We start from the raw sequence: 11,247 nt of genomic DNA, 5'->3' as shown, positions 1-11,247 counted from the left end.
CCCTTTATTGTGTCCTCAAGCTTTTTCTAAAAGAACATTATTGAATTTTAGCCCTTTCATGTAGAAATACTTTGAGCAGTTGACAGCTGGAAAGGCATGTGGGTGTGTTTTGGGGGCAAAGATGTCTCTGGGTGGAGGGTGTGATGACCTCCCAGGATTTCTTGACTCACATGACACAAATGTGACACAGCTGCACAGAGTAACAGGCTGTGTGCATGTCACTGATTGCTGATGCTATGAGAACAGTGCAAAGTAACAGTTTTGTGTGAAAAGACTGTGGAGATTTTAAAGGGGGCTGTAAGAAGGAGACAGGCTCTTTAGCAGGGTCTGCTGTGATAGGGCAAGGGGAAATGGTTTCACACTAAAAGCAGGGAGATTTAAATGGGACATAAGGAAGAAGATTTTTACAATAAGGGATGGTGAAGCACTGGCACGGTTGTCCAGAAAGGTGGTGGATGTTCCATCCCTGGAGACATTCAATGTCAGGCAGAATAGGCTCTGCTCACCCTCACCTAGCTGTGGGTGTCCCTGTTCATTGCAGGGGAGTAGGGCTAGATGGCCTTTAAGGGTCCCTTCCAACTCATACGATTCCAAGATACTGCAGGAATTGTAGGAGAACAGTGACTATTCTGTGTATTCTTAGAATTCTTGCTAACGCTTCACAAGCAGTGGCACTGATTGAGGATATGCAGCATGCAAGTTTTGCTTGCGTGTCAGTTGCAAACTGAGCGTGAATAGAAAGAAAACCTATAAATTGGAGCTGTGCCTGGATAAACTATTCCTACAGGCATAGCTCAGATTACAGTGATGAGAAGACTAATTGTTAGCATCCACTGTTACTCTGTAATAAATCCCATTGGGGCTTATTTTAACTTCAATGGTATTCAGACATAGTGAAGATAAAACATTTATTAGTGTGTCAGAATGGAAGGCTGTCGAGAACTGCATAAAATCAAATTTCTCCATTTGGTGTATTTCAGTGGCAATTCATTTCCCTGCTACTCCAGTGAGTGGCACATTCCAATCAGCCAGCACTAAGAAATATTAAAGTAGACAACATGTAGGCAAAGCTCAGAGAACTGATTAATATATCACAGCTTTAAAATAATTTTCTATTTAAACTGATTTGCCCTTCCAGTTTTGATAAGTAATTTGTGCTAGCTGAGTATGCATTTGCAATAAATTTTAAATCCTTCCAAACTTCAAGGCAAAGTGGGCACACCAGGCAAGCAGTGCAGACAGTGCAGCTTGGGGTCAGTCATTGGCCTCAGCCACAGCTGCCTCTATGTAAAGCTCCTTGACCCTTCAAATACGTTCCTGCACTCCCTCCACAACAAATACGTGTTAATGGCAAGGCAGAGCATTTATAACTTATTTAATACTTTAATCCAGAGTCAACAAGCAGACAATGTTTGGTTCTAGCAGGCAATGAATTTTCATAGCAGTTGAGAAGCAAGAGCTTGAAATTACTTCACGCTGGTAATCCAGTACCCGTAGATTTCCATTGTTTATTCATTCTCTTGATGGATTGTTTAAAGTGCATTTCTCCTAGCACAGCTCAGTTTGAATACAATCAGTAAATCAATACAATTTGCAACTCAGTGGAATTTGAAACGTATGTAAGTGTTTAAGTAGTCTAAAGCTAAATAACTGGAGCATTCCCTCTTCCTTCCGACAGTAACTCACCTTTAGAAGCTTGCACGTGTTTCCAGTACATCAGGGCCTATCTCACTGCTTAGCGTTGGGTAATGCGACTACAACCGGCAACTTTGTAACCTTCTTGTCTCAATACAAGTGAAAAATCAGGTAGCTCTTCCGACCCAAACAATACTGTCAATGGTGAAGTCTCCTCTTGCTGTTAAGCTTGTTTGTGAAGTACATCTATTAGTTACTTACAAAGATAACAAGGTGGTCTTCACTTCTTTTTCCCAATATATGTGACAGAATTGCTAAGCGTGAGAACAAACTGATCCAGTGAGGATGCTGCTTGCCTGCTGTGCTCATGGTGTACGGTCTTGGAAGTCAGGATTTTAGACTCTTAGAAAAAAAAATAATGTGATGAGGCAAGAAACTGTACACAAAGGAAACTATATTAATTGCCTACCTTATTTCACCCTCAAAGAAGGAATAAAAAGTCAATTTTGCTTTTTACAAGCACCTCTTAAGTCTTCAGCATCCCAAAGGAGGCTGCCAAGGGGGATTCTTCTATGACCAGTGCTGCTAGTGTGACATCAAATGCAATTAAAACTTCAATCTGGGTGAGATTATGTCAGATCTAGGTCCTTGAACTAGCTGCAAGATTTTGGTCTGTATCAGGAGTAATAAAAATAAGCAATATAACAGGGTCAGGCATCCTCCTTGTCTGCCCCAGTCTATTACAAAGCAAGAGTGTGCAGTGGCATATGAGCAGGTCCTTCCTGTATACAGCCCTTCAGGTAGTTTCTGAAACTGCATTTACATGCTTGACTTTGTGTCCTTGGATCTTGCAACAGCCATTTACTTGAGGCCAAAATCTCCCTGTGGTTCAGGCTTTAATTGTAGGAACCATTCCAGTAAGTCAAGCTTGGCTAAGAAAGCACTAGAGCACTGGCAGATACAAGATGGAGTCCTATGTGACATGTCATTTGGGGTGGAGTTGTTTTAGACCTGCACTACAATGATCAGGCAGTTAGACGATGGGGGGGGAACTTGAAGGGGCAAAGCTTCAACAAAAAACTTGGCTCAGGTTATTTTTTCCTCCCTTGGAGAGTAATTTTTCACCTAACCTCTTAGTAGAGTGCCAATAGACAACTGTAGGTGGGTGTCAAGCAGGGAAGTAACTTTTAATAGGGTGTATAGACCATATCTTTGTATTAGAAGGCCAAGTCTAGCTCCCAGGGTTTAAAAAAAAAAAAAAAAAGGAATTTATATGCTGAAGACTTATGCACCTTAGAGTGCATTCAGTGTGACTTGATGCATTTAAGATGCAAATAGTGGAATTTTAACAACAACAAAATATTTACCACTAATAAACATCAAACACTTTAGCAAAGAATACATGCTACTTTACTCTTGCTATATAGGAAAATAAGCTATGCAAGATATTGAAATAACACTGCTGATGTTAATTTGAATGTCATTATTTGGGGCAATAGGTAGTGAATTATTTTTGTGTTAAGCAGAATTTTTCTCAGATTTAAGTAATCACATATTGACCTACAGCTTTGAAAATGTTTTAAATGAAGCATGTTTTGAAGTCAGTATATTGTAGAGATAAGGAATTGATTCAATCAGAGAGCTAATAGCTCTTATCTCCAATTTATACTTATGCTGGCAAAAGTCTAACTCCCTCTCCCCTCAATCAGCCTCAGGGTTTTTCTCCCTCCAGTCATTTGACTCCAAGTCTTCAGCAGCAATGAGTTACTTCAGTGAAGCTTTGCTATACACAGACCATTAGAACTCGGATTCTTATAAGCCAATGCATTTGCTGTGAGGTCTAACAGAATCTATTGATGTGATTTAGGAAGTTAAGTGTGCTGGGGAGAACAATATTCCTTTAAACCTCCAAATGATCTTGGCTGTGTATGCCTGTTGATTCTGATTCTAGTCTGTACCACAGCTGACAAGTTCTGTGCTAATACAAGCACAAAGCACTAATCTAGCCTTGCTCCCATACTTGCTCTTTGGTCTATTATATCCTCCAGCACTAGTTTTTTTCAGTACAGCAAGATTATGAAGTCAGCAGCGTCCAATATAGGTAGAGAGGTTATCATTTTGCAGAGCATGCAAACAGATAGTTCCTTATCTTTTGTAAAGAGATCATGGTTTGGGGCAGACTCCTGCCAAAATAATTCATTTTTGCCTATTTCTTTCCTCAGGAAGTTTGGAAATAAAATTATTCATGAAGTTTGTGATGTGACACATTAGCCTGTTCTTAGCTATCATTTCTCCCAGAGAGCAAACACACCTGAACTTGATCCTTCTTAAAAGATACTTGTCTAGAGTGCAAGAGCAAGAGTTGCTGTGTTTCCCATGGATCCCCCAAGAAAGACAGTAGCTGAGGCTAGGCTGGAGAAGTTAACTGGGCAGACCAGAAATGAAGCAGTGATGTAATGCAGCAGACAACCATGATTCGGTCCATACAAGATTTAAGGTTCCTTCAGCAAATGAGCAAGAAAGGCTTAATTTGTTGTTTGGCAACATCCACCCCCCCAACAAAAAATTCAGCACTCAAATTTAACTAAAGGGTAGTTTATTTCCTGTTAAGACTGCCCCAAGGAAAAAACTAAACACTGAAAACCCCACAGAAGGGCACATACAATAAGTGTGGTGAAGTACAGTGTGAACAGCCCCAGGGGTTCAAACAAGGTAGGACCATTAGTTGACCAGAGGGGGGGGGAAAAAAAAAACAAACCAAAACCAAATTAAAACTTTGCGGAAGATGCTGCACTTTCTTTTTCAATTACACTGGAAAAAAAGGTCAAATCCAACAAAATCCTTGCATCTCTAAGTCATTCAGGCCTGACTGAAGAGTTAACAAGATGGCAACAGGATGACTATAATACAAAACTTTCACTACTACACTCTGTACACACCTGTTGTCCAAGCCCTCCCCCAAACCCACGTAAGGATGGTGCCCCCATTATTTGCTTGCTTGCTGAGCCTGCCTGCGGAGGAGGACGTAGATCTTCTCCTTTATCCAGTCTTTATTGTATGGTTGGTATGTCTGAGTATCAGCACGGTAACTAGAAAAAAAAAAAAGAATTAACATAATATTGGTCTATCCCATAGAACATTTACTGGAAAGACTTCAACAATTAAGTGTCTTCAAGTTCATAAGGCAGAAAGAAAGTACAGAACACGATATCGGAAGTGAATGATAACTGCCACTTATCAAAGAGATTTGTCCTGTTCCCTTACAAGCTACCCTGCAGATCAGTAAGAACCTGAAACAGAACTGAATACTGCAAAGACTATTAAGAGACTGCATTTTGCATTTAAATTCATGAATATAACTAACTACTTACGGGAGAAAGCAAACAAAGCAATTTAATATTCTGAAGCTCAGGATTAGAAACTAACAGTCGCACCATGAAACATTTACTTTGTCTTAATGAGCCAAACATTCAGATTAACTTCAAGCAAGCACTTACATAATTTTTCAAGTGTTCCTCTTCTATATGGATTTTAAAAAAATAAAATTAATGAAAATACACCTTTCCAGGAGTAAAGGAAGGCTAACAGGCAGATGGTAAATGATTCTTGTCAGCTGGCAGCAGAGATAAGCTTGCATCTAACCAACAATGACACTTCATAAAAAGAAAGAACCCACAGGTTAATTTTCTTTGCTGCTTGGGGACAGGTGATAAAAGTAGACTACTGGCAAGACTTCTCCCCAGAGCCAAAGAAGTTGGCTATGCAAGACACTGCTGAACTAAAGAAGGATTAGAATAAAAGATGAAAGCACTGTGAAGATTCACACTCTCCTTTCCCCTTAGTCCACAAGGTTGAATGTTTTTTGACAAAGACAACATTTTCAGTGAATGTTACAGGCATTATTGAAGTCCCAGCCAGCTTCTAAACATGGTACAGGTACTTCTCATCATATAAGAACACTAAGATGGTCATCAAAAAGCAGCTAAGTATAAATCCAGAATATTTTACAATTTTCACTTAAGAAAAACAACCCTAAGCACACTGTTTTTAAGAAAGCCTTCAAGAGTTAGAAGGAGTTTTCATGCAGTTTTAATACAGTGTAAGAAAAGCTAGTTTCAGGAATTACTATTGATTTTTATTTATTTTTTTCTTTCTTTTTCCCAATCCATTCATAATGCTACACTGCAAGACCAGATAGCAAGTACTTTACAGATCTCCACGAGCACAAGCCATGTCTGGTACGTTATGTGCTATGTATGCCATCTGGTGGAAAACCGTAAGTTGAAACAGAATGTGGTGTGACATTAAGTTTGTAATCCTAATAAAGAAAGGAAGAAGTCCAGTAGAAAATATTTGCTACTTAGAACAAGTAGCTACCTTTGGTTTGTTAAATATACTAAAACAATGTCTTCCAACCTGCATCAGCCCAGTAGCATAACAGCAGATCTAACATGGCAGAAAGGTAACTTTGCAGAAATTGTAATAGTACTTCATTTATTCAAATGAAAACTTTGGTAAACAGCATTTGTTCTTAGTCACTATCAGTAACAGATATACCACGTGTGCATCTAGATGCAAAGGAAACCAATACAGTGCTCATCTTTTAGCAGTTTTTTCTTTAAACTGGGATTAATTGGCAAAGACGGTTAACTGTGCAGCTGCAAAACACTTGCAGTGGGATTTAAGACAACAGTACAGCTGTACGAATGTCCACACTAGGTATGTACTGGCTTAAAAAGAGATCCTAGAATTTGAGCTTAGCAAGTGAAATATCAGTACATGCATACATGTATCTTTTAACAATTGAGTGTGAGATGTGTACCTGTATTCCTACTGACAGCATTTCTGTGAAATCGGATAATGCTGTTAGCACAAACCATTACTCTGAAACTTGTGCTATGGCAACTAGCCAGGATCTGGACTAATTGATTTAGTTACCACTCTAAATACTGAATTTTGGCATTTGATTTACAGTACAATCAAAACAGAAAGTGTTCACTATCTGCTTTGTTTGCCCACAATTTTAACGCACCGTTAAGAACCAGAGATTTTGGTGTATTCAGAAGAGCACTCAAACCATTAACTAGGGATCTTTGGATAGGGTCTTCAGTCACTTATTCAGGATTTACTGAAGTTTCCATTCTGCAGCACCCTGATCAAAGAAAACTCTTGGTTGCAAGTGACTTCTGTAGACTACCACCATACTGATAATACAGCCCTAAGCCACATAAAATTCCTTCACCGCCCTGCCTCCCTAACAATCAGGTCAACTGCAAACAAAGCAGATCCAGTCCCAATTTAAACAGGTTCCAGTGAGTTGTATTAACATGTGAGATTTATATGGATGACTTGTGAATTCTGTAAGCCACTGAAAGGGACTTGTACAACTAAACTTACACAAGACAGCTGAGATCTGCCAAGTCATCAATGAAGTCAAACAACTGGCTGATATCATATGTAATGGATGGACTGTTGGGATTCATTCTCTTCAAATGCTCTTCATACATTTTACAGACTCCTGCAGAGAAAAAAAGATTGTTAATATAGTAACATCAGTGGGGGAAACAAACAAACAGAAAATCCCAAAATAACAACAAAAGCCAAACAGTTGTATTTGCTGGGTTTTTTGGTTTGTTTGTTTTTCTTCTCCAGATATGGAACCGCTAAGTTTATATGTGAATACCATGAAAACCAACATTAGTGCATTCAGATTTTGTAGGTAAAATACTGTTGCTCTAGATACTTGCATTTAAACACAATACCATAAAACCAGGTAAGATGCATGAAAAGAAACATGTTCATCATCTAGAACAAAAAGTTTTAGTTCTGTCACAGACAGAACATTCTACATAATAAGTTCCAACTGAAACCTGAAATTCCTTCTGATGATTTTAACACAGCAATTGCTACATTGATTTCCACTGTACAAGCACCTGAGAAAGTACAGCTACTGTCATATAAAGCTGCTCAAATCTCATGGAAGAGGTCATTCTTGATGAAAGCGTCAAAAAGGACAAGTGAGGTAAGAGCAACAGCAAAAACTTGCATTTGAATTTACATGAGTTTTATTTATGCTAGTCTATAAATTTGATTCGGACATATTTCAAAGTAATGCAATACAGTGAGCGTGGTGGTTTTACATGGCCTTTACTGTGTTTTTGTTTGTCTTTCAAGGCTTCGGGAGTTAATTTTTAACATTAAGAGAACCTTCACATTTTAAGTTGTAGTATTTCAATCTTCAGGCTCACTGAGTCTCTTAATGTCAGACAGGACTTTATTTCTGGTACATATGCCACCAGCTTACAAATTATGTATCAGTTACACATAGTTTTACACATTATGTCCAGTAGCGATCTTACCTTTATATATAGCACAAAAAATTAGTAAGAGCTAGACTCTGATCCTGAAATGAAATGCATCCAGACAGCTCCGTTGCACAGCCCCACCAAAAATACTGCCTACTCTGATGAACTGAACATGGCTCAATCTTGCTAAGCCAAAAAGAGAAACAAAGAATAACTATTTTTAATTTGCTAAAACGTTAATAAATAAAAAAAAACATAAGATACTTTTGTAATGTTTTTTCCAAGTTACCGTAGGGAAAACAAACAGCAGCTTATTCTCTTACTGAGAAAGTATGGGGATATGTTAAACAGGGTTTGAACAACAGCTTTAGACTCCAGTGTCTGTACCCACCTTCCATGCACTCATTCACCGATTCATAATCGGCGTATGTTCGGCCTTCTGGCCTCTTGGTAGGCTGCACAAGTAGAATTGTGTGAGACTGGAAGACAAAACAAGAAAACACCACATTAAAAAAAAAAAAAGTAGTGAAATTTTTACAGGTAATGCAAAGTTGTTTATCTGGAGAAGAAGCAATACTTCTACTTCTGGCCACCAAACTACTGCACAAACTGGGCAGCATTCAATAGCTGTTCCCAGTATTACTTTGTGACACTGCTGCACATCTTTGGTGTGTAAAGGTTAATTATGAGGACTAAGATGGTAAAGCCTTCTCAAAACTAACTAGGCAAGCAAATAACTCAAAAAAGTAGCATAATTTTAAAACACTGAGCAAGGACATACATTTTCCAAGTAGTACTTTTCATGAAAGCTCTGTCAATAACAATTTCTGCTTCCAATCAATCCTATCAATTCTTACAGAACTTTTTCAAGTGTGTACAATCACCAGTAAAGCAGCAATTGTATTGAAAAAAACAAACACACAAATAGTATTTTCTACCTAAAGAGAAAAGCAAGCCAAAACAGTTGGTGTATAGAAGCTATCCCGCTGGTGCCATTTATTTACCGTATTCCAAATGCAAGCTCTAAGTGTGAGTTAAGTATCCTAACGAGAGAGCAAGGATGGAGTCCGAATTAACGCTGCTGTCTAAACACAAGCAGCTATTTGGAACTATTCAGCTCCAACAGAAGTTATATACCGAATCTTCACTTAGGAGCAAGATTGTTTCCCAAGAAACAGATGTGCTGATGTTAACAGCGAGTCTGCTGAAACTGTAATTATGGCACAGATAACCGCTCCAAATGTCAGCCTGCAAACTCTTTCTTCTGCAAGAAAGACTGATGATTGTACAGTCTGTGGCTTGCATTATTTCTCTAATAGTTTTCAATTGGGTGTAGCAAGTAATTTAAGCATCCGTGTAAAGTTTTTGAAGTTATGCAGTTTGTGATCTGATTTACAGGTTACATGTCATAAAATTTGCAAGCACACCAGGAAACAGCATTTCTAGCACTGTTAATTGGATTCAACGCTTTCAAGGCTAACATATGAGGTGAGTATGCAACCTGTAAAATTGATGTAGGCAACTGCAGAGTTAGACATATCAGAAATGTATACCTAAGTACATTACCAGGTTTAAATTGAGCAGCCTCCAGTAGAAAAGTCCTAACCCACATTTTGGGCAGACATCATTTTGGTGCTCAAACGCAATGACAGAAAAATAAAAATGGCAAATATTTACAGGGAACACGGTGGAAAACTATACTTATTTTTATACCATCACTGATAGCATTTCCATGCCTGGAATACTGTTTTCAGTTCTTGAAGTTCAGTTTCAGATAACATGGCAGGAGGAGGTTTGGAGGAACCCAGAAAGAAAAGCTGCAGGAGTAGGAAGAAAAGTTTTCCTCTATCAGAAACAGAAAGAGGAATTCACAGCTACACGGTATAGTGAAAATTGCACAAAGGAGATGAGTGCTTCTAAATCTGCTTTCCATATACTCTCAAGGACCCCAGATCTGAAATGAATGACCCCAGCCAGGAGTTGCTGGGATCTCACTGCTCCTAAGGGTGCTGTACTTGAACTGAGCGCACACAACTGCCAAGCTTTATCCAACTACTACTTCCAGCAACAGTGTTTATATTTAATGCTCCCGGATGACCAGGCAAGCTTCCATAACTTGCAACTCGTGATCACCTGGAAGCATTTGACTAAGGATCCCTTGGGAACAACAAAACAGACAGGCTGTTTCAGCCAATTCAGCACGCTCTAGTAAAGCTTTGATGTTTTAGGTATACATCTGTTTATCTCTTTCAACTAAATTCAGCATTAAAAAAAAATTAACTTTGAGAAGACTTAACAAAGCATAGATGTAACAGAATTGACTAGGAATTGAGTCATCCACACTGATCTTCTACTAACTGCCTTTAAGGCCTGTCCATCTTCACTGGAATACTGAAATTGCTGCCCCTGGGATCAACCCTACAGCAGAATGAATGTGTGGTGCCTTGTTTCTTTCCAGACTTTCCATTTTTTTCATCTTAAGGGAAAAAAGTCACAATTTGGCACAATATGCTGAAACAGCCCTTCTCCCACCACAGATGTGCAAAGAAACGCCAAATTCAGAGATCTGAACGCTTCCTTCTTCGAAATATGCCCTGCCCAGCTAAACACGTGCTTGAGAGACACGGGACAAAGATCAGCGGGCTTCAAAACTACGCTATTTTCTACCGTTTTTATCCTTATCGCCAGGAAAACGCAGAGCGGACCAGGAAAGGCACAAATAAGGTCGCTCCATAAGACTAGGCGACGCTAAAGAGCCCGCTACAGCGAGCCGCCGCCATCCCCTCTTGGAGCGGTGGGGCGGGGCAAGCGGCGGGGCCCCGCAGCTTCCGTTGGCGCGCAGTGGCCATGGCGGGTGGTCCCAGCCCGCCGGCGAAGCAGCGCCACACAGCCTAACTCGAGGCCGCGGCAACGGGTTCCTCGCGCCGCCGTAGGGCCCCCCGGAGGGCTCCCGGATCGCGGCCCGGTTAAGCTGCAGGGCGGACGCCCACCGGCACGTGGTGCTGCGTGGTGCTGCGTACTGGCTGCCTCCCGCCCGCCCGCCCGCTCGCCCGCTGCCCGCCCCCAGCCCGTGCCGCGATGAGGGAAGCGCTCGCGCTGTCCCCGGTCCGGTGGAGAGGCAGAAGGGAAGGGGGGCGCGGCTCACCATCACGCCCCGCTCCAGAGCTCCGCCGCCGACTTAGAGGCACTCGACGATCCCCCACAACGCCCCGCGCCCGCCGGAAGCGCCGCGCTAACGGCCGACCATAGAGGCGGTGGTGCCAGAGCGCCTCCACGCATGCGCGCCTCACGCAAGAGCGCGGGCGCC

The 11,247-nt window shown here is 40.7% G+C and overlaps 1 protein-coding gene across 1 annotated transcript; it reads right to left on the bottom strand.

The window, feature by feature from the left end:
- Nucleotides 1-4,214: 4,214 nt before the first annotated feature.
- On the bottom strand, nucleotides 4,215-11,192 carry ERH (ERH mRNA splicing and mitosis factor). The gene is made up of 4 exons (XM_042814993.1): nucleotides 11,086-11,192; nucleotides 8,332-8,419; nucleotides 7,033-7,153; nucleotides 4,215-4,724 (listed from the first exon to the last, which is right to left on the bottom strand). Exons 1-4 carry the CDS (start codon nucleotides 11,086-11,088, stop codon nucleotides 4,622-4,624), a joined length of 315 nt encoding a protein of 104 aa, XP_042670927.1. The 5' UTR covers nucleotides 11,089-11,192; the 3' UTR covers nucleotides 4,215-4,621.
- Between the last annotated feature and the right edge of the window lie 55 nt (nucleotides 11,193-11,247).

Source organism: Centrocercus urophasianus, unplaced genomic scaffold (assembly GCF_019232065.1).
Source record: "Centrocercus urophasianus isolate 14NV4802_14NV808 unplaced genomic scaffold, USGS_Curo_1.0 seq_14, whole genome shotgun sequence".
Lineage (NCBI taxonomy): Eukaryota > Metazoa > Chordata > Aves > Galliformes > Phasianidae > Centrocercus > Centrocercus urophasianus.
Note: the sequence above shows the minus strand (reverse complement) of the source record. Positions and strands in the feature narration are given on the sequence as shown.